The 24,226-nt window shown below is 41.9% G+C and overlaps 1 protein-coding gene across 4 annotated transcripts in view; it reads left to right on the top strand.

The window, feature by feature from the left end:
* The window catches only part of CADM1 (cell adhesion molecule 1), a 334,473-nt gene that overhangs the window by 286,574 nt on the left and 23,673 nt on the right, over window positions 1–24,226 (top strand). For 2 of the 4 annotated variants that reach the window (XM_060160429.1, XM_060160428.1), the window contains exons 6-9: window positions 3,910–4,009; window positions 7,087–7,259; window positions 12,131–12,217; window positions 23,444–23,476. In XM_060160429.1, coding sequence (XP_060016412.1) covers window positions 3,910–4,009; window positions 7,087–7,259; window positions 12,131–12,217; window positions 23,444–23,476 — 393 coding nt within the window. The remainder of the gene's footprint in view (window positions 1–3,909; window positions 4,010–7,086; window positions 7,260–12,130; window positions 12,218–23,443; window positions 23,477–24,226) is intronic. The other 2 variants (XM_060160430.1, XM_060160431.1) reach the window with 2 other exon arrangements.

Here is a 24,226-nt window from a genome sequence, read left to right as displayed (position 1 = left end):
ATCCCAGGCAAAAGGAAACCACGGTGTACTTTTTTTAACTAAGAAATTTTAAAGACCTGATATGTTAGTGCGGTAATCTAGAGCGAAGGAGACCGTGACTTTTCATTTACATAGGAAAGCGAAATACAGGTTCCAGAGTCTTGAGTTGCATCTTCTGAAAAGATCATAGAATATGGTACAAGGTCAGACTGGCATGACATCAATTGTAATCTGCCAGCAAGCCATTCTAACCTCTTTAAGAGTTTCCTTTTATATATATTTTTTTTCCCTTTATAGAGAGAGCAAAGTCCATCTAAAGAAAGTCTCATCAGATCAGAATGTCTTTCTAAGATGATTTTTTTAATTGGCTGCTACTGTAGTGTGACCTAAAGTCTCCTGGTATTTAACCCTCTGTGCGACTTGGACCAATGGACGAATTTTGTCTGCTGGAGTAGCCTTGCTAAACGTCTTTTACGGGGTTTTTAAAAAATTACAGTGGATTATGAAAACCCCAGATCCCTCGACCTAATTTATTAGCTGTTGGTGGTACCATCTCTGTAACTGTAATGTTCCATGAGTGCACAGACCTAACTATTTTTCTTATTTTTATATAGCAGTTCCATTTTATAGTGACATTAAGCCATTCTGCAGTACATTTCTAGACAGTTATTGCACTTGGGCAGAAAGTGTCATCTGGCTTTTGTGCCTTCCAACACCAACCGAGGCGTAAAATGATCACCCAGAAAATGTTCTGGGCCTTACCTCATTACTTAAAAATAAATCTTGGAGTCTGGTCCTGTTTCAGAAAAGATTTGGTGGGTTATAACGTTTGATTTATGGACATAATTAAAATATAAATGATGAGCTTCTGGGCTATTCAATCAGCCATCTGGAGTGTTCAGTATTTTGACATAGTCGGATTGTGGTCAGGATTATCCTGGGAAAACGTAGCAGCCCTGGGTTCTAGAGGTGCCAGTGGAGCCCCAGGGTTTCTATTCCGCCTGTTGGGAAGGCTCCAGTTCCTCTTTCAGGGCAAAGGAGGGGGAATTGAATTTGTTTTTTAAGTTTCCTTCACCCAGAGATGGATCTTGGCACACAGACCCTCTATTTGGCTCCTAGGCTGGGCGTGAAGATAGCTCAGCTGCCCACGGTCGAATAATATGCCTATAAATACTGCCTGTGTCAACAGAGGAGGACATTTTTCTGTATACTACAAGCAAGATTAATGTTTACCTTTCCAGCGACCTATTAAGATGACTGTAGCAGCTGTACCCATAAGTAGATGGTAGATGTTTCTCCAGAAACCTAGGGAGTAAATTGGGAAAATCCGTTATCAAAATTGAAGGTGTATTTCCTATGGCTTAGTATATGATTTTTTAAATGTAAATTCCAGGTATAGCAAGGCCTTAGCTTGTTATTCCTAATTTATGTGAGTAATTGACAACTGGCAAACAGCCATTAGGAACATAAAAAGCATTTAACTAAAACAAACTCAGTGGTACTGAAAAGGCAGGGTGGATAGATTTTCAACACCGTCTTTATTATTAATGGAAGCTGAGCGTGTAAAAACCCTTAGTGCAGTGTGCTGAAAAATATACTCTCTCTGTTTGCTTGTAAATTACACAAAGGAGAAAAGAGGACAAAAGAGCCTTCCACACTGGCCAGCAAGCCTTCTGCTTCTCCTTAATTAATGGGCCGAAGTCGGCAGTGCATGGAAAATGTAGACCTTCTGTGGATCAGAGATTAACCTATAAGAAAATGTTACGTTTCAGCCCAAATTCGAGGCTTTAAATTTAGGTTTCCTCAGAATGGTTGGATAAGGATGACAGAGGTTCCCTAACCAGGAACTCCAGAAGTGCTGCTGTTTCTGAGCAGGGGAGCCGGTATTTTGTTGTCTGTGTTTTCAGTGGCATAACCTTCTACCATTTTTTTTTTTTTGATATCTTGTGGGTTGTTTTTTTTTAATAAACTTTACCAACTAGCTCTGTGTGCAAGTGTATTATACCACCAAAAATAATAGACCCACATATGTCACCCAATGGTTGTATTTAGCCTACAGTATTGTCTGTAGCTCTCAAAGGTGGGTGCCCAGGACACTTGCCCAGCAGCCAGTGCTCATTTAAGGTCATCCTGTTTATCCTTTTTGAGTATTTTTGCCTTTTTTTAATGATTAGCTTCCCCACCCAGCTATCAGTATCTGGAGACCTCTAGGCCATTTTCCTCATAAACATTGCCTTTGCCAACAAGTCTAAGAATAGAATCGTGTTACTTTCAGGGGTCAGCTGGACCTTTCAGTCCCAGTTAACTTATGTTCACTGGCAAGTGACTTAGCTCCTCGGGAAGCTAAGCATTACCAATTCAGTGTACAGTGCCCACCGATGTACAAGAAGCCTCTCTTAAAAGGTTTTGAATGCCACGTGGTTTTCAGAGACAGAAAGATCCAGTGCTAATAACACGACTGTAAAAATACATCCAGAAAACAGCCATCCCTAGAGAGGACCTCGTGCAGCTTGTTTGGCTGTGTACAGGGAGAGGTGGTTGAGCCCCGCCATATTTCTCTTTGCTCCCTGATACCATAGGGTGAATGATAATGAGCAAACCACTGCTTGTAAAAGGCCGAGGGGCTGTTGTTTGGGTGGTGTGATTGTCCAAGAAAGTAAAGTTGTGGCAATTGTTCTGACCTTTCAGCCAACTGATGTCTTGCCCTCTCACATTTATTACCTCTTGGGTACATTTCCAAAAATATACATTTACAAAGTCATGAAATTAAATGAGAAAAATGATTTAGGGATTAATAGCTTATTAGTTCAGCAAAGGGGAAAAAAAAAAACCCTCCCAATTCCATTCAGGTTTTATTTGTAAATGTATTTGTGTGTGTATCTAAGTTAATTCCAACCCCTCCCCCTTCCCTCCCCATTCCCTGTACCTCCTAGCGTTCCTCTCATATACCCACAGCCCCACGAACTCACAAACACAGTTTTTAAATAGCTAGTGGAAATAAGAATACCTACATCACTGAAGTATTCACTTACGCCTAGGAATACATCACTTAGGAATACCTAAATACCTGACTGCATTAGGAAGCTATACTCGGTATACTTGGCTTTAATTACGGATTGCCATTGGGAAATGTGGGTTTGAATCAATAATCCCTCCAAACGTACATTTCATGGGGCCGTCTCTCATTATGCTACCTCTATGACCTTGGACAACCTACATCATTCCCTAGGTACCAATGTTCTCGTCCCTAAAACTGGGCTTTTTCCACCACCAAGGACGGTTCCTACCATGGTAGACTCGGTAACCATCAGTTTCCTTCCTTCTGATATGTTTACCTTGAGCCATCATAGAGTTTCATTAGGGGCCACCAAAACCTCCCAGTTCTTTATTCTTAGACATTGGAGTGGAATTCAGAAGTTTTGCCTTTCCCATTTGAAAACAAGAGCACAGAAGTGGCAGACTTATTAATATGCAGTGTCACAACATATTGTCACATAGTAATATATGATCTATGATAAAATGTATCAATTCTGAGCACAGATAGTAATATATGATCTATGATAAAATGTATCAGTTCTGAGCAACGCAGATATCTGTGGCTTCACCTCAGCATGAAGGCAAATGAATTTCCTTTAGCTTGAGTGAGTCTGGAGATAAACTTAAATGTAACAAAATGTATTTCACAGGAAATGTTTGATGTGGCGTGGTTGGCTTATGAATCTCTTATCTATTTGTGGTTCACTTCTTAGAGTTATTAGTTTAATTTGAGCAAATGCCAGGATTACTTACTAATTAGAAGGAGTTTACTGAAGGCATGAGGATGGGAAGCGTGTGAGTGCTGGTAGTATGGGGTTTGTGACAAGGTGCAAGTCTGGTTCTGCCTGATGATATCGTTTGCTAAACATTATACTTTGTGTTGTTGTCACACAGATAAGCCTCAAGTGCATATTCAGATGACTTATCCTCTACAAGGCCTAACCCGGGAAGGGGACGCGCTTGAGTTAACATGTGAAGCCATCGGGAAGCCCCAGTAAGTTCTGAAGGCCAAGGTTGGCAGAGGGTCAGGAGCAGTAAATGTCACAACACACAGATGTGCGTTCACAACGCATTGGCCTGTCACCTGTCTCCTGCTGTAAAGGATGGAAGATTTTTCAGGATCTAAAAGAATATTCAGTGAAAAGGGGAATAAATATCTGTGGTTCTTAAGGGTGAAGATTGGGAGAAAAATGAAACGCCAGCTAAGATTGAAATCTCAGCGAATTCTCTTTTATTATCATCAACATGACTGTCAGAACTATTTTCTCTCACCCACATAAAATAATCCTAATAAATTTGTAGTGTGCCCACAATCTAATGATATGTCTGCTACCTTCTGTGTTAATGTCTAACTAAGACGTTGGAAAGATGGTTTTCAGACTTAAATTAAGCTGCTGTGTGTAGGGCCAGCTGTAGGCAAATGAATTTGCCTTACTTTTCATTTTGCTTCTTCCCTCAAGGAAAAGTGACTACTAGAAATCGTTTTGTTAGTGAGGAATGGTTTGGGAATTTTTCTCAAGGAATATGTATACATACTGCATAAGGGAAAAGACTCGCACTCTTATTTTATCGAAAAGTGTAAAAAAAGCTACTTCACTTGCCCCTGCTAAATTAATGAGAGTGAATTGGAGAAACTACATGTATTATCACTAATAAAGCAAAAGCCATGTGGTGGTACCACCTTAGCTATTATTCCATTTTGTTTGGGGAGGAGGAAGAATCCTTTCATCTTTCTAATAGAGTGAAAATTGTTTTTAACTGTTTCCGAGGGAGAAAACACTCCATGTCACGTGGAACAACAGGTCAACGTAGTGATGGGGAGCAGTCAGATTTTATTGGTCCCCAACAAAAAACAGCATTGAGCTCCCTCTGCTGTCCCCTCGCTATGATTTTTTTCCCCCTCTCAGAGTTTTGCTAACTAGCATATTCATACAAGGACCTCAGAGCATTTTCACAAAGCTTCCCCCAAGTCTTCGGAAAGAATTCTCCCCGTGACAGCTAAGCGCTGATCTCTGAGAGAACAGAGAGCCGGAGGGAGCCTGGCTGCAGTGGGCTGTCTTCCCACGTCAGCCCTCCCTATTTTGTGTGTCCTTCTCCAGGAGCGAGGATTTGCTTCTCTCTCTACTCACCGTTTGGTGTTGTAAAGATGGCCTTTAGGAAGGAGGAGATGGTCTTCTGCTTCGCTTTTCCTTGGGTGTTTCGAAGTTATTTGGTTTTAAGTACTTCCAGCTTTACCAGAGCAGTCTTCTTCTGCTTTGAACACTGCAAAAGATTCAGCTCTTTCTTTGTGTAAACTGTTTGAATTAGGCCCCAGGTAGCAAATTGCCTTCCTTCCAAAACGGTCCAGTGGCAAAAAAAAAAAATTCTCTCAGGCCTCTTGCCACTTACAGTACCAACCATATTAACTACATTTACAGTCTGTGGCTTGCTAACCTCTATTTTGTTTCTATATTTTTTTCCCCTGAAGAAGGTACTGTGTTCAGTCGCATGTGCCACGGGGACAGCGAATTGTATGTTTCCTTCGGGACACTGATGCCAGACAGGGTATTTGCTTGTTCCTCTCAAATCGGCCCGGGTCCACGGTTGTCTGAGAAAAGCACGGGTTACTTGACGGCTAGCCCTTCTAGCATATCCCCTATTTATTTTCTCAAGAAATTGCATACAGTAAAAATGGTAATTTAACTTGCCGTTAAATGTTGTGAATGTTCTCAGCATTTACCCCCACTGGTGGTTTCAAGCAGCGGGACGGTAGGTCTGATTGCCAGGCAGAGCCGTTCGCCATTGCCTGCGAGGAGGACGGATGCAGGGCTCATTTTAAAATAATTTACTGGGTTGTGATAACAAACCCACGTGTCATTAAAGAAAAACTGTGACTTCACATCCCATTGGAACACCGGAGTGCTACTTGACAGGGCTGTCTTGAGTGCCCGTTCATACGAAGCACGGGTCTGTGGTTCTGATGCTGCTCCTAGCGGCAGTGCAGAAAATGGAAGGAAGCTGCTTCTGTGCTCGAATCTCTGTGGCCCTGCCTGGGAAATGGCAGCTTTCAGGCCCAGCCCTAGATGTGGCCTCGATTTCATAGGGGCTGCCTTGAAGGATTATAAATTCAGTGAGTTTGAAAAAGACTCGGTGTGTGTGCGATTTGGGCCCTGGAGCATCTTGTGAAATTTGCTTTTTCCTGATGGATACAAATGTGGTCTTTAAATCACGAAAATAAACTCCCCTCTGATGAGCAAGTACCATAGGACCCCAGGAGTTCACGTGGAGGTGCTGTCACTCCACAGCCATTGATCTGGGAGCCTGTCCCTCGAGCTGGGGGCCTGCAGGTGCACACACAGGGGAAGGGGAGCAGTGTGAGGGCCTTGGAGAGCCAGGGAAGACAGGCATTTTGCCAAGGAACACATAGATAAGGTGGCTTGGGGCCTCGGAAGGTGCGGTGGGGTCTTGGGTTGGCGGAGGGTGTGTTATGGGTAGGGGGTAAGGGGACAGGAAGTGATTACATCTTTCCAGAATGAGAAGAGGTAATTTTTGTCCAAACAGCAGAGGCCAAGGAAAGCACTATTCAGCTGTAAAAGTCCACTCCTTTCTGCGAAACTCGAAATCCACTTAAATATCACAACTTTCTATGCCACTATCTCGGCCTGTTAGTAACCATGAGATTAATGCATGTATCACTAGCCCAGGATTTGATTTTTTTTTCCCCCTAATTAATGAGATGATTAACAATGGGTGAGCTCTGTCCTGTCTGAATTGGTGTGAAAGCACACAGCAGGGCATAAAAATAGGGCACATTAGTTTATTTGCTGATTTGTTGAAGATGAATTGGAAATAATGAGACTCCTGCTTCTGGTCTGTTGAAAGTTTTTCAACACCTGATAATATTTTTAAAAAAATGATATTCCAAACAGATTTGTGAAGCCTTCACAGCTATCATTCTCTGAACTTACAATAAGTCCTCTTCAATTGTGTCATCCTGCATGGGATTCGTTTACTGTGTGGGTGGGAGGTTTGATGCAGACATCTTGGTGGGAAATCGTAATGCACCCTGTCTCTCTCCCATTCCCTCTGCAGGCCTGTGATGGTAACTTGGGTGAGAGTCGATGATGAAATGCCTCAACACGCCGTACTGTCGGGGCCCAACCTGTTCATCAATAACCTAAACAAAACAGATAATGGTACATACCGCTGTGAGGCTTCCAACATAGTGGGGAAAGCTCATTCGGATTATATGCTGTATGTATACGGTACGTGAGAAGATGAAGCCCTCTTCCGTTTGACTCATTTATTATGTAGCTGCTGCTTGTGATTCACTCCTAGAGCTTTTGGTCAAGTTGAAAACCAAAAAAACAGTTGGTTTCCTTCAAGAATTAAAGAAGCCTGGCCCAAGGTGGACCCCAGTGCTACCACTAGGAGGACAGCAACTTTTCTTCTCCCCTTCTAATCCTGGGGGCTTCCCTCTAGATCACAGGCTCTGGTCATGCTGAGTAGGAAAGCTCTGTCCTCAGGCGCACGCTATGGAGATTATGTTAGAAATAATGACTGCGAAATCCAACCTTACCAATTAATGGCTTTTCAGCTCAGAAAGTCTATTCCCAGTGGTCTTTTCCGATGAAACCTGGGCTAGCCTTTCTCCTGCTTTGATGAGCACAACTATCCTACTTTCAGCATGAAGCTATTACATTCCATATGTCGCAAGCCCGTAAATACTTGGAAAAAAAATTGAAGGTCCTTGGTAGCTCTGTTAACCACCTATAGCTACTGCTTTAGACAGAGTGCTTTTTTAAAAAATGTGTCTGTTTTCTTAATATCTTTTTGCAGGATTATTAAAACATATGATCACGAATTTCACTTTCTAGTCAACAGATATTTATTGTGCACCTACTTGTACCAGCCATTTTAAACTTATTTCCCATTTATAGCTCATGGTCAATTTTGTGTCTGGTGAATATTCTCTGTTTAGTTGAGGAGTGCACTGCCTGTCTAGTCTTATGATGACGAATTGAGTCTCTTCTGTCCAGTTGACTCTCTCGGTTACTTTTACACCAGGAAAAATAGTCATGAGCTGACATGACACAGAATGAGTAACCATAGGCATGACAATTTCAGTATCTTGTAAATATATGAACATGTGTGTGCATTTCTCTCTTCATGTGAGCCAGGTAAATAATCCAAGTGTAAGTGTATGTGAATATACACATATACACATGTAAATCTACATATGGGATATTTACACCATAACGTCTTAGAACCTGGCCACTTTCCTTATGAAGAAAATAGGAGTAGCAGTCTCTTTGATGAAATAGAAGCATGCTTTACCTCATATCTACATGGATATTAAAATATAATCCTTAGCCTGTACCTGAGTTTTGTTTTCCTTAGCATAATGCAAAGTTAAAGGCTCACATCTAATCACTTTATGTATAGACTTCTGAGGTGTGATTTCTTTGCACACTACCCATGTTGTCTGTGGTCTACACATAATAGCATTCATTCTCCCCAGTAGTTAAGGAGATCAGAGTGAAGGGAATGGCTCTCCGTGTAGGTGCAAGGAGGTGCCGAGTGCCCTGTTTCCAGCCATCCCCCTTTTGCTTCTACATCCCTCCCATGCTCAACATCAGGGTTTAAGCCTCATGCAAGGCCCCAGCCTTGCTGTTATCCAGGTTTACAGACGACTCTCATTCAGCTCTTTTTTAAAACGGCAGATTATGAAAAGCAGAGACAAATTTCCACCAGTCTATTATGTGCTTCCTTGATTCAGAAGACTCAGTTATCTGGAAAAACAATTTTGACTTATTGTACCCACTGTTCCGACATCTCAAGATGAGAAGCGTTTTGTGGATTTGACAGATAGATTTGAATAATTTTGGATCCTAGCTCTGGCTAGCATTTATTGAGGGCTTGCGCACTTCGTTCCATGCGCTAGGGTGACAGTTTTACATGCACGATCACCTCTGATCTCCACGATAACATGACGAGGTAAGCGCCATCCCATTTTACAGATGATAAAAGGAAGCTTAGAAAGGTCACATAAGTTGCCCAAGTTCACATGGTTACTAAATATGTTTCAGAGCCACGATAACTTTGACTCTAAAGTCTACAGTGAAATGTGTGTCTTTCTTTGTAGTTTCTCTTACTCTCTCTGCTTCCCGGTAGAACAGTTCCCTCCAATGCAAGATTGTCGTTTGGGAATGAACTCGCTGGGCCAGAATGCATTATTTGAAAGCCAGGAAACAGAGACCTGCCCATGTAGGCAAGCACATCTACCTCCACCTATCTCCCCAACCCAAGATGGTGCACTTCGCCTGGTCTAGGAATTTGCTAGATGCACAATATGCTACCTCCCTCCCATAACCTGTACTAGCAGTAATGCTTGGGATGACAGGCTAGAACACTCACCTGAGGTGTTGCTTGTCTAGTAATAAAATATTCTAGCAGTTTGAGAAGATGGTGGGTAGGTTTTCTTTTCAAAGCCAATTTATTGTCCTACTACAGTAGCTTTCAAAGTTCTTTATGAACTCAGAGTTAACATGCTTTTAAAATGTTTAATTCTCTAGAGGTAACTTCTATACTTGGCGAATCTATCTGGTTAGCGCCTGAGCCCCAGTTGGTTTTGTTCTTCTAGCGTCTATGTGTCAAACATAGCTTATTAGCTCCAACTCTGTATTTTCTTAAATAGTGACCTCACGTTGCTCTTATCGCTAGAAATGATCTAGGCATTACACCTGGTAACGGAATCTAATTCATTTAGGTCACTTGAGCCACATGTGAAGGACAAGTTACCCCAGTAGTGATGAAAATAATTGGAAGTGTGTGATTTTCACAAAATGAAAGGAACTAGTGACCTTTTTTCTGAAGTCTCTGCCCTCGTTAGTCAGTCTCCGTTCCACTCCTGTTGGTAATGGTAATTTCAAATCACCTTCAGGTGCACTTTGATTGTATCGTGGACATCGCACATTTTGTGCCAATACTTTTGAAACAGAGACAGAAATAGCATTGTAGCATACCAGCTACAGATGTTCCCTTTCAGTGATAAATATTGTCATTGAATCAGAGCAGAGAAGGCACATCTCTGGGTACAGCTGAATTGGGGCGTGGAGAGAGCAGGTTGTCTTCAGGGACTGGTGCCCCTCGGTCACCTGGGTCCCTACCTGCACCTGTACCTGCACCTGCCGCAGGATGTAGGTGCATCCAGTGGTCTCCCAGGTCACAAAATGCTTCCCCACCTGTGGCCTCCATAAGAAAGTACTCCAAAAAGCAAGACTGAACGTGTACTGTCCGTTCTTCTTCTAACAAGGTAGTTTGAAATTATGAATCATTTATACTTCTTGGAAGAGAATGAGATTTTTTTTTTAATGGATTCTTTTTTTGCACTCATGTGTGAGGCTGCTTTCAATAGTCGTTTAAACTGCTGGCATCCCCAACTTCAATGAACAGAGTCTCCCCTAAAACAGACAGGTTTGCTCTTGATTCTTCCCTGTCAAATTCGTACATTTGTGTACGTGTGAGAGAAGTTTGTGAGGAAAATTAAAACTGATTATTGATCAACGGTAGGAATCTTTTAAGCAGACCTCATAACCAAACGCCAAGATAATGTTTTCGTAAACTTCCAGGAAGTTCCGCCAAACCCAATAAAGACACGGTATATAATTAAGGTTTGGATGTATTAATTCGACAGTCTGAGAGCTCACTTGGAGATAAAAGGACACCAGATGTGTCACGGAGAAAAAGTTGACGGGCGTTAGATAAAATTTAAAATCAAAAGCCTTCAAATCGTCTTACGCTCTATTATAGCAGAATGATTGCTTAGGTCAAAGTCTTGCTGACAATTTAACACATTCAGTTTGATCAGTTGGGCTGAGATTTTTTTTTCTCTTTCATATTTGCCTTCTCTTTTCCCCCAAATAATTTTGGAGATGATAGAAGAATATACAGTATATCAGACACCTGACGGAGGATTCCCTATCGGATTCCTGTCTTGGAGGGTTAAGCCTTGTTTATGTTTAATTCTCTTGTTTACAAGATGGAAACGTTCTTCAGTTTTATCATTGTCGCCCACGTAGGTCAGGCTTGAGCAAAGGCAATGAACTGATTAATATTTATAAGTTGTAAAATTTATTGACTTTTAGAAAATAAAATCTCAGTAAAATCTCACATGCCTGGAACTTGATATTTAGTGGTGACATTCTCTCTTCTGTGTATTTATTACAAGTATAGAAGTAGTTTTACTTCCTGCTGGGATGTATTGATGGAGAATAATGAAGTTAACAGTCAGAGACCAAGAGGCAGGCGCACACTTTCCCTTGGCCGATAGGAGCCCTTTAGATAGATCAGCGCCATCTCCTCCTTTCTCCCACCGGTGAAAGCATAAAATGAAATGACAACCGTCGGACCCTCTCAGGGGCTGAGTTGGTCTAACCTCACCCTTTGAAATCGGATGGGGGTGGGGGGGCGTGTCATATGTTTTGATTTTTCCTCCCTTCTCTACTTCTCATCTCCTCATCCCTAGTTCACTTCATTGATACAAATCTCTTTTCTTTTTTTTAAAATTTTTTAAATTTGTTTTATTTATTTATGGCTACGTTGGGTCTTCATTGCTATGCGTGGGCTTTTCTCTAGCTGCGGCGAGCGGGGACTACTCTTCGTCGTGGTGCGCGGGCTTCTCATCGCGGTGGCTTCTCGTTGCAGAGCACGGGCTGTAGGTGTGCGGGCTCAGTAGTTGCAGCGCGTGGGCTCAGTAGTTGTGGCTTGTGGGCTCTAGAGCGCAAGCTCAGTAGTTGGGGCACATGGGCTTAGTTGCTCCACGGCATGTGGGATCTTTCCGGACCGGGGCTCGAACCTGTGTCTCCTGCATTGGCAGGCGGATTCTTAACCACTGCGCCACCAGGGAAGCCCCCAAATCTCTTTTCTTCTTTTCTTAGCTCTTCCGAATAAGGCCTTGGGATATGATTATAAGACATAAATTTTTGCGGGGCTGGGGCGGCGGGGGGAGTCTTTGGTTTTTAAAGGGAGAAGTCATCAAACAACATGTCAGCGTCTTCACGCCTTTGTTGTGTCGTTACTGATCACCGCTGTGCTCAGCATTGTGGGTTTGATTCTCCTTTTTTTCTTTATCCAGATCCCCCCACAACTATCCCTCCTCTCACAACAACCACCACCACCACCACCACCACCACCACCACCACCATCCTTACCATCATCGCAGGTATGGTACCTTCATTGCCATTGCAGATGTCCTGAATGTACACTGTCTTTCTGGTATGTATAACAAGAAGCCTAAAAGGCCCCTTTAACTCCTTGGAATAGAATTATTCCTTTATTTGGGAACTTGAAAGACATTAGATACTGTGTTCTCAAGTCGACTCTTAAGGACCTCAGAAAAGACTTTAACATCCAAGCATTTAACAGTAGATCAGATATTTTGCAGAATTCTTTTTTAAGCATCACCATGCAAAGAAAAATGCTAGGGGGGAAATGGCAGCCTGGCTCTTAGAGAACACGCGGATAGCTTGTGCTGAGCCACGGTTGACGAAATGGTAAGTATCCCGGCTTTGGATCTTCCTCTTGCCTTAATTTCATCTTAATCCACATGAAGGAAAATACACACCCTTTAACACGTCCACGTGGGCCATGTTCCTACATGCATCATCCTTCCTGCCCCAGAGAGTACCCACTGACCGCGTGTCACCTGGGGAGTCACCGTCTGTTCCACTCTGGGCACTCGAGTACCCCTTCCTGCCCTCCGTTAAACACTGGAGGAGCCGCTGCGGTTGTCACTCTGTGGTTTAGCTCTTTGGACTGTCTGAAACTCCTATTCAAAGTGAGTTTCGCGGTCTCCTTTTTTCTGACCGTCACTGAGGGAGGAGGTTATGTCCTCCAGCCCCTTCCTGGTTGGTCCCCAGCGGCTCTCAGTGCTTGATGTCGCTTGTCCGGGAGACTTGTTGTTTTCTCTGCCGACCAGGGTGGGAAAGGTTATGGCCGCACCGCGTCGAGTAGACGTGCAAGATTTCCTTAGGTAAGGCCATCCTTTACATTGACTTTCCGGAGACATTTTTAGTTTCCACGGGAGTTGGTGTGATAGACATGATGAAAATTCTAAGTGTTCAGTGAAAGAGGAGGCCTCATCAGTTTATGAAATATAACAATAGATTGTCTAATTTCAGTTTTCTTCACCTTTCTAACCATTAGAGTGGAACAAAGAACTTTTAAATAAGCCACTAGAGAGCATGGTTCTGAATGATGTTTGCGAAAACATCAGTGCCTGCACTTAATTGAAAAGCTTCTGAAAATCCATCAGTTGGTTTTTGTGTCTCACCCTAAACTCGGCTCCATCCAGGCTGCTTCCTAAATTCTTGTCTGTGTGTATTTGCCTTTTAGCTTTTTGTTAGTTTCTTCTGCTTCTTAAGTAAACTCAGTTTGTTAGCAGTGCGGAGAGATTCCTCCCACTTTCTGCATCCTTAATAAGCGCAACAAAGATGCTCCTCCCTGACTGATTTCCAGAGCAACCATGCTAACAACTTTCCTTGCTGCGAACCAGGTGTTTACCTTTCATGATTTCTTACCTCTTATCCGGGTAGTAAACCAATTAAGCTTGAGCTGCTGTTACCAGGTTTTCATAGTTTCCTATGAACGGCCCTTTGGATGTCAGTGTAAATTACACCACCCCTTTCGCCACTGCTCTGCATGTGTGAACCCATTAAGAAAGCCCTTCTGTGGTCTGTTTTGTCTTTGCAGCAGTTGTCTTCTGCAAAGAAGAAGGCTGGTGTGAGCCAGCCTTGATTACCTCTCCTTGTAGAAGGTTCCGTCTAGGTAGCTAGTCAGGTTTACATTTTAAGGCGGTCAAGGCCTTCATGCATTCGGCATAAATACCACATTTCTCTTTTTTTTTTTAACATCTTTATTGGAGTATAATTGCTTTACAATGGTGTGTTAGTTTCTGCTTTACAACAAAATGAATCAATTATATATATACATATGTTCCCATATCTCTTCCCTCTTACGTCTCCCTCCCTCCCACCCTCCCTATCCCCCCCCTCCAGGCGGTCACAAAGCACAGAGCTGATCTCCCTGTGCTATGCGGCTGCTTCCCACTAGCTATCTACCTTACGTTTGGTAGTGTATATATGTCCATGCCTCTCTCTTGCTTTGTCACAGCTCACCCTTCCCCCTCCCCATATCCTCAAGTCCATTCTCTAGTAGGTCTGTGTCTTTCTTCCTGTCTTACCCCTAGGTTCTTCATGACATTTTTTTTTCCTTAAATTCCATATATATGTGTTAGCATACGGTATTTGTCTCTCTTTTTCTGACTTACTTCACTCTGTATGACAGACTCTAGGTCTATCCACCTCATTACAAATAGCTCAATTTCGTTTCTTTTTATGGCTGAGTAATATTCCATTGTATATATGTGCCACATCTTCTTTATCCATTCATCCGATGATGGACACTTAGGTTGTTTCCATCTCCGGGCTATTGTAAACAGAGCTGCAATGAACCTTGTGGTACATGACTCTTTTTGAATTATGGTTTTCTCAGGGTATATGCCCAGTAGTGGGATTGCTGGGTCGTATGGTAGTTCCATTTTTACTTTTTTAAGGAACCTCCATATTGTTCCCCATAGTGGCTGTATGAATTTACATTCCCACCAACAGTGCAAGAGTGTTCCCTTTTCTCCACACCCTCTCCAGCATTTATTGTTTTTTTTTATTTTTATAGATTTTATAGATTTATAGATTTTTTGATGATGGCCATTCTGACTGTTGTGAGATGATATCTCATAATGGTTTTGGTTTGCATTTCTCTAATGATTAGTGATGTTGAGCATCCTTTCCTGTGTTGTTGGCCATCTGTATATCTTCTTTGGAGAAATGCCTATTTAGGTCTTCTGCCCATTTTTGGATTTGATATGAAACAGCACTTTTCATTTGTGGCTGGCCTCTCACTAGCTTAGGCTTTTTTAAAAAAGACCTTTCTTAACACTCCCTGAACTCCTCCACCCTCACCATCAATCTCAGAGACTCAGCAGAGGCGCTTCAGTTCACAGCTCCTAAACCTTCACTCCAGACTAAAGCTAATCTCACGTCTTCAAACAGCTACAACTCACTGTTATCACAGTTACAACCACAGAGACTCCATTTAAGAGGAAATTTTAAAAACAAACAATGCTATATTTCTGTCCACATCACAGGTACCTTTATAGGGACTTGTCTTCTCCTCTTCCTCTCCTCCTGGCCTCTTTGCTCAAGGTAATATAAGATGATCTCATACGTGCACTTTGGCCTCTTGATGTTAGCAGCTGAACCTGCTCTACACACAAAATGCATTTGTGGTGGTGAATGCCCTGGTTCTCACTGGCACACCCAGGAGTCGTTACACTAAAATTGCCACTAAAACAACACTGTAGAATCCACTGCCTTAATGGATGTGATCTTACAGGCTTGCTGTGTCTTAACAAGCAGTCTTATATATATTTATCTTGCCCAGAAAGTGTACTTGTGGAATTTAGCATTTGGTCCTTTCTTCAAACAGATGAAAGGTTATGGAGCTGAATGATTCTGTGTCCCATTTTAAAGGTCCAGGCTATCCCCTAGATTTAGATTGGTTCCTAAGAAATCTTCCAGACTGAATCCTGACAAATGGAGAGCTAAATTAATCTCCACTCTTCTTCTCTCTTGTACTGTTTGGTACATTACAGCCACCATTAGCCTTAAAAGCTTCAACAGCTAAATCTAGTGATACTAACATAAAGCCTCAGCTTAAAAAAAAACTAAGAGGAAGCCCACGGGCATCTATTTCTTTTCTCCCAGGCAAATGCAGTGACTGAAACACATTCCCTAGGTCAGCGTTTCATTACAAGAAAAACGTACAAATTGTTTTTAAATGCAATCGAAAAATGTTTTTAAACTCGAAAGGTCATAGTTGATTTCTGATGTCTCTGAAAGGAAGTGTTCCAGTGTTATCTTTTATCTTTCATAACCAGAATAATTGAATTGTTCTCCCTGTTAGGGAGGCAGGCCTTCGTGAGTTCCCAGTCGCCTGACTCCCTCAAAATATGTTAAATCTTCATCCTGGAGGCCCTTGAAAAAGAGGAATTGTAAGCCCAATCTGACCCGATGCTGCCCACCCAGAATCACAGGTGGGTGGGAGGAGCAGGGCGCCTCTGCCTCCCATCCGTCCTGCGTGGGGAAGCTCTCCTGACTTACCTGTGAAGGCCACATCTAAAGGTAGATTCGCCTGCAGAAGATTTTTGCAGGCTCTAGAGTATTTGATATCAATTTGCCATATCAACATTGTTATGGTTTTATAACTGTTCAGCCACTAATGTCATTAGAATCGCTTTCCAAATAAGAAACCATCTGAGGGATAAAATTGGGATGGGAGCCGCGCAGAGCCTCCTGTGATTTCCCATAAGATTCTTTGGTGTCTCTGTTCTCTTTCATGTACGTTAATCTTCTGACCATATATTTCTGTTTTGACTATTGCTACTGGCAGACCCCCACTCCCCTTTTTTTTTTTTAATATCAAGTTGTCCATGTGGTTTCACTCATGAAGATATATGCTATATTATAGGAGAGCAAAATGCCTAATTTAAATTGCACTTTAAATCCATCCCCGGCATCCTCTGTGAAAATACAGAGACAGCCAACCATTACCCGGGGTAAGAGGCCTCCATGCAAATTCCTTTCAAAACCCAGAATCAAAGAAAAGTCTACTGCCATGGGAGGGTGGGGAGGGGGGAGGACGTTGTTTGTTTTGTTTTGAACTTTCTTTGAAATTAGTTGACTTTGTATATTAGATGTACATAAAAATACCTGTTTTTGTGTTTGGTGATAGCTTTTGCCCCGGTCTGCCAGTTGGATCAATCATGTTAGGAAAATATTCTGTGTTTCCCTCCCTAGTTAATGTGGATATTGTTTTATTTTTGCCTGGTTTTGCCCTGAGTTACGTGCTTGATGAGAAGTACCATAGAAAACACTCAGCACTCAGTTTTAAACACCCTTAGCAGCTTAAATAAAATTCAGGCCAGGAGGAGCTCAACCTGTAGGTCACATTTATACATGTGACTGTCATAAATTAAAAAATTAAAATCACCTTAGAATAAGAAATGAATAGCTACAGGGCCGAATTCTGAAACACATTTAAGAATCCTTTCATAAGAATGAAGTAGGTCATTTATAAATGAGTTTTTCTCTTTTTGAAAGTCCATATCCAATTAAATGTTTTGTGTTTCTTGGAAAAGAAAACAGTAAGGTTTTTCTTATTGGTATCTAATCACTCAGTACCCAATATACCTTGGAGAAAGTGAGTCCCACCCCCAGGCTCACATTATTATTTTGGCATTCATAGCCTCCTATCATAAGCTTTTTTGTGTGTGTAACGTGGGTCAGGTCACATAAATAAAGAAGGTGAGAACAGCCCTCATCCTTCCGGCGGATGCCAAATTGGGGAAACTCAACAACCAAGCACATGTTTTCAGTTTCTTAAATACGAAGGAAAGAAGTACACCTGTCTTAAGACTGACTCTGTAGCATGACCAGCTATGTTACAATAGAGAGCTTTGCTCCACATAGAGCTCTCTGTTCTCCAGGATCTTAGCGTCATGATTCCTACTCTGTGCTATTGATATCTGCATGACATAAGGGGTAATGCTTTTAGGCATTCATTCAACGCGTATCAAGGACCCATAATATGTACAGCACTGTGCTAGTGCCCACGGAGACAGAAAATTCTTGGGACCCCTTAAAATATAGCTGAGGAAATAGGTTATACCCATTGGAACTCCTTAAGCAGGAGATACTGTGCACTTAGGGCTGATTCAGAAGATTGAAGAGACTGTCACAGGAGACGTAGAATTTGGTCTGTGCCACCAAAGAATGGATAGAATGTGGATAAGAAAGGATGGCATTTTGGAAATTAAGCCTGAAGGCCTAACTTACTTCAAGCATCCATCGTCAGTGTTTGTGTCTGTTGTGTGTATTTATATTTGGGATATATATTAAGCCATCGTTGCTAGGAAATGCACATCTCTCATCCTAGAATGTTTACTAAATTGCCTTTTTTCTAGAGTTGGCATCTACTCCATCAAGGCTGTTTTTCATTCATCATTTATTGAATACTTATCGAATGTTAGTGATATACATACCAGTATGCCTGGTGACAAGAATATTATTAGGGCACTAGTAGACACTCATGAGCCACCTGTTTTGTCACGAGCTCCCTTTCCAAGTTTTTGCCCCAGAGGTGCGTGGACCATGTTTTTCCATACTGTCTTCAGTGTGTACATTTTTATTTTTTTGATGATGATAAACTTATTATAAATAGCATCATAGCCAACCAGTTTTTGACCCATATTGACTTATGAGGGAATGGAAGAAATTAGTGATGAAGGTCACCTGATTCTGCATTTTTTTCAAAAAGGAATGAGAGATGGGAAGTCAGTGTGATTTTTTTTTCCTAATGCTTCTATCATCATTTCCATGCTCTTATGTTCCTTGTTGAAAAATAATCCAAGAGAGAGGGAATTGACATGTTTTCATACTAAAGATTCATGCACAACAGTGCAAAAGAATAATCTCATAAATACAGGTTTCTTAGGATTAGAAAGTTGGAGCTATCTCAGTGGTGGGAAATAAAGGACTTGGCAGGAAGGACCCAGCCCTCCAGGAGATGAATATAAACTACTACTTCTAGAGCTGCTGCCCTCTCCCCACCATCACCCTCCTGCATCCCTCTCTTTTCCTCCCCTCACCGGTGCCTCACCCCTCTCTGTCCCTCCTCCCGCCCAGCAGGGACACAACATAGGATAGGAATTGTTTTCCTTGTTAAATGAAACCACGGTACTGGTGGTTATTATTATTATTATTATTTTGAGAACATCTGGTTTGCAAATGAGACGATCTCAGGGGTACAGTAGCACTTGTGAACAATTCTGAAGAAGCTTTTAACAAAACTGGAAATTAACCAAAAAGAAAGAAAAAAAAACAACAACCTACTCCCCTTCCTGCTGTTCCGTGGCACACAATCTCTTCACTCAAAGGGGAGATGACAGGAAGACAGAAGAAAGCTTTCTTATGGGTCTCCTATTCGGGCCTTTTAGCTTCAGTTCCGTTCCTATCCATTTCTCCCGTCCCTGAGCAATGGGAGTTTAATTAAAGCTGAACATAGATGGAAAGAAAATTAACCAGGAAACCAGTAGAAAATAAATTTCAAAGTTTAATTTTCCAGCAGGTATGTTTGCTTTCAATAGATTTCAAATATGTCAAGAAGAAAGAAAAAGAGGGAACTATACTTAATATATATTGGCCAGCACAGCACCATCGTGAGAATAAAACCGTCAGGGGAGGTCCTTGCCTACCCTAGCGTCTAGCTTTAAGGCAGCTCCATAACACAAACTGAAGGGGAATTCAATTAAGAAAACCCATTGGCTCCTTATTGACTTTAGTTAAGAAAATAAACTGAGAGAGAGTGTATTAAAATATGTCTGGACTGCTTAGTATGCTTTCATTTACGCTTATGACAATCAAAATGGCAGAATTTAAATTCTTTACAATTAAGCTCTGCTTTTGAGCAGATTGGGTTATTACCCTATGCATTTTTTAACGTACAGCCTACTCATACCGTCCCCCCTTCCCCCCAAATGCAGCCTTGCAGTGAATCTGGGTATTATAAAGCAGGAGTACCATAGAGCAGTTGGAGAAGAAAAAGTATTTAAGGTTGTGAATTTAATTTCGTTCCTGGATTTTCATTTTCATTTATGACACCCGTTGTGTTTGAGACCACGGACTAATTTATGGATTAGTTTTAAACCCCCAGTCTGTCACACTCAATGAACAATTCTAAGTTGGAGAGAATCCATATGAAAGGATTAGAATGTGCCACAGTGGAGCTTACACATGACTGTTTCAGCTAAACATTGCCCAGCTGCCTCGCATGCGGTTTTTTTGTTGTTGTTGTTTTTGGTTTGGCGTTTTTTTTGCTACTTGGTTAAATGGATGGTGTCTCTAATCTGACACATTGTCTGAGCCTTTTGATTTTGAAAATATCTGATACTGCCACTGTGAAATATAGGTGATGTTTAATGTATTCAAGGTAGGGTCCCATAAACTGTATGGCTGGGAGACTGAAAGTCGATATTCAGTGAAATGTTCATCTTTCAAATAGCAGTGCAGGCCCTGCCCTTGGATACCTTGTTTAATTATACTCATAAAACAGCTAGAGAGTGACTATTAAGACCATACACACTTACTGGGTTTGCAGGAACGTGGGATTGCTTTTTCTTGACCATATAAAAATAGATGTACAATAAAGTTCTCCCTCATTGTAATTAAAATTAAAAGAGACAGTAGCTCAAAGAGGCTTTTTTAATTTCATAACCCTACACCACTGTAAGTCCAGCTCAACTTTCTGTGACCTATTTTTCTCCTAGGCCTAGCGCAAAGATTATTTTTTAAAGGCAGCCGCAGAATGAAGTTTGAAACAGCCTCTGTTAGGGCAATTAGGCACTCTCATTTTTCAAGTTAATTAGAGCCTACGTTATCTTCTGTTGGAAAGTTACTGTTTGCATTTTGCCTGTACACTTAGAATGTTATCAAACAATATAGTGACCCCACAAGTTGATTCACAGGGGTGGGCTAGCACATCTCTCCAGTCTCCTGATTAAGATACCTTAATAAATCCTACTTCACAGAGCCGCACTCACTTCAGAGCCAGGGTGTCTGTGGTTTCTGCATGACGTCGTAATGCAATTATGAAGGAGAATTAGATTCTGTCACAGTGCTCTCCTGCGGGGAGCACAAAGTCACTTCTAAAGATTTTTTTTTTTTTTCATTCTTTACTTGAAATAGCCTCTGTTCAGATACCACACCAGATGCTCTTAGAGAAATGGAATCAGCGATTCCCCCATTCACCCTCAATCTCGGTCTCAACTTTGTAGCCAAGCCTGTGTGTCTGCTGCCCTCTGCCACTCCATTGCTGATCCCTGGTTTTGCCATTCCCAGCTGCAGTAACTGTGTTGTTTGACTTGAACATGTGTTTGCTTTTCACTGTTTTAGAACTGTGTGTTTTCCTTCTCAACATCCCTTTCTCTTCCCTGTTGGGCGCAATTGATGGATTTCCCATCCCCAGAATGGGGAGGCAGGCTGCCCTGTGAACTTCCCTTCATTTGTTCTCTGGTACCCACAGGGAAGCGTACACCCAGCTTCCCTTAGTTTGATTTCGTCATAAAGCTGACGTGATGTTGTGATGTAGGCAGACAGTAAATTGGGGAGTCGTCGGTTAATGCTAAGACATTATTTTTGAGGACCCTTAGATTTTACTCCAACCCCTTTCTTTCATTTTATACTAATGATTTACCTGGTGAAAATAAAGCATATTAGAAGTGCTGCTACAAAACTAACGAGCCAAAATGTTTATTGCTTTTTTAAAAATTAATTTTGGAAAGAAGCCAGTGTCTAGCCATAAAATATATTAACTTTCATATAAGTGTTTCTGTACAAATGTGCATTTGATTTTGCCCCTGCAATTGAAAGCACCTCAAACTAACACTTGACTTGAATGTTTCAAGTAAGGAGACGTGTCAGACGTGTCATGAGCATCTGATGTAGAGATGTTTCATCTGAACAATTTTCGGTATTGTTTTTTAACTGCTTTTTTATGCATACAGACTTGTAAGTAAGTATTGCGTTCTGGTGTGGTTTATTTTATGTTTTTCTTTCCTTCATCTGTTCTTCAGAAACTCAGCCATAAGTTCTATTAAGCTGTAGTGGCCTCTCGGACTTCTGGTTAATTCTGGCTCCTTAGAAGGGCTCTGATTTTTTGATGGTCTAGGGGTCTGAGGAAAGGGGAATTGAAGGGGAACACTGGTGTGAATTCATGTGTCATATTTATAAATCAGAAGCACCAGGCTCGTTGGACCAAAAAAAAAAATGTTACATTTGGCATTCTGGTGCATTTAAACATTGCCTATGTCAAGTCCAAAGGCGTCTTTTGGTGTCTCCAGAACTCATGAAAATAATTACCAGCTAAATAGCTGCATGATAAAAAAGGACAGGTAACTACTTGCAGTGTCAACCCAGGATCCCACTACAGCTCGACATGACCAGCTCACGTGTGAGTGTCTCCACTCCTTTCTGGCCAGAAAGGCATCGTGGAGGGAGACACCTTGAGAAGGTAGAAGTGAAAATTAAAACCCGGCCAGATGGGTTGACGTTGGAATGAAGTTGGCTAGAAGAGGGGTATTAAAACGACTCTGGGAGAGGAATGTTGCCGTGCATTTTGTTAGATATTTATCCCACTTCCCCTCTAGCCAAAAAGAAAAGGAAAATTTCTGGAGCCCCCTGAGGAATTTCCTGTGAAGAGGAGCCAGTATAGCAGGCCTGGTTTTGAAGCCTGGTAGAAGGAGAAAACTTGAACGGCATTAGAAATAGAAGAAGAGACAAACCACGGTTTCTTCCATAACAAGTGCATCTGGCAGTGAAAAAACCTCCCGTGCCATCTCCTGATTCACCCTGAAGGCAGGACTCCTGGCAGCTCACAGCAGTGAATGTGGTTCTGGATCGTGAGCAAAGGGACGGCTGGATGCTTTAATTTTTGGAATGTCACATGATGAGAAGTGGCATTTGGCAAATTATGTGGACTTGGGTGTTTTCCATGCAAGACTTCTTGCCCTTAGATTGTAACATAGTAAGATCCGCAGAGTGGAGGATGGCTGAGTGGTGAGTATGAGTGCATGTGTGTGTGTGTGTGTGTGCGTGTGTGTGCGTGTGTGTGTGTGTATAGAAACTAATCTGAAAGCCTTTAACATGTTCATTCCCCTGGCCTCCCAGTTAATTGAACTTTCCAGCTGAACCCTGCTGAAATAACACACTGGATGGAAAACTTGAACCCATATATTCATCTACAGGCATCTGCGCATGAGCCATAAAAGGATCCTAAATGTGCAATTGATTCAGCGACGCCTGATTGGCAGTCGTAAAGCCTGAGTGCCCGGGTGGGTTGGGTTAAAACAAAGGCAATGTTTGAATGTATGAATCTGTTGTTCAGCCAGCCTCCCAACTGAGCTTTTCTGTCACAGTCCTGAGCCTTGGTGCGTTCAGAGCCATCTACCAGTCACTGAGTTTGCACTGGTGTTTCTCATCACTTTGCATGTTCCCCTGACTATTGACTAGCAAGTAGATGTATCCTGGCAAGACCCCCAGAACCAAAGAATCTACTGTTTTCCTCACTGGCTCGCAGCTTTGAGCTGAAGGCATGTCTTAAAACAGTGCAACTCACTTCAGATGCTTTTGGCTTTTCATTTATTATTGCTTGTCACGCGATGTTCTTTGAAAGCTTGCTCATATATTATCTGTTCCATTTTTTTCCATTTTCCCTTTTTTTGCATGCCGTTCCTCCTGTTTCTTCCCTTCCTCCAATCCTCTGTTCCCGTCTGTAGACACCACGGCGACGACAGAACCAGCAGTCCACGGTTGGTACCACATTACTGTTTATCTACCTTCTCAGCACTGCTGAGCGGCAAGGCAAGCCTGGGAAAAAGAGAAATGTAGTCTTCAAGGGAAACTGTGTTCCGAGTAGACTGACCTCATAAATATACTCTAATTTGTGAGGCTTGAAAGGATGTCGAGTCTTGTCATTTCTGTTGTGAGTTCGGTGTTCAATGGTTGCAATCTGAGATGAGGCCTCCCTGTCGGCTGGCTGGGCTGCAGGAGTTTTAGCTGCACGTAGCCCTTAATTCTATAATGCCGCCAGACATTGAAATATAAGGGACTCCAAAAAAAAACCTAATATTTGCCTAAAAATCATAGCATCTGAATTAAAGGCCCAGTTGCTTTCTTCGTTCATAGGCTAGAATCTTAGGTACATTTTGAAGAGGCGTCATTTATGTCACTTAGTAGTTGAGACTGAAGGACAGGTCAGGGCGGAAGATTCCTGTTTAAATTCATGACGTAGGGATGAGGAAGAACATTGTTCTTCTTTAATTATCATATTTACCTCCACGGCCTCTTGCAGGTTCACCCTTAATCTCCACGTGTGCATAAAAGTTTATGCGACCGTTTGGCGGGAAACATCTCCAAACAAGAATGACACCATATGTACATTTCAACAGCATTAACTGGGACTCAAAAAAAAAATCATTTGTGTGTGGGTACCTTGTAGGCAAAATACTAAAAAAAAAAAACTCCTCACGATGTTAGCCAAAAGCTGATAAAAATCGAGT

Source organism: Lagenorhynchus albirostris, chromosome 9 (assembly GCF_949774975.1).
Source record: "Lagenorhynchus albirostris chromosome 9, mLagAlb1.1, whole genome shotgun sequence".
Classification (NCBI taxonomy): domain Eukaryota; kingdom Metazoa; phylum Chordata; class Mammalia; order Artiodactyla; family Delphinidae; genus Lagenorhynchus; species Lagenorhynchus albirostris.
This window is presented reverse-complemented; position numbering and strand designations above follow the sequence as displayed.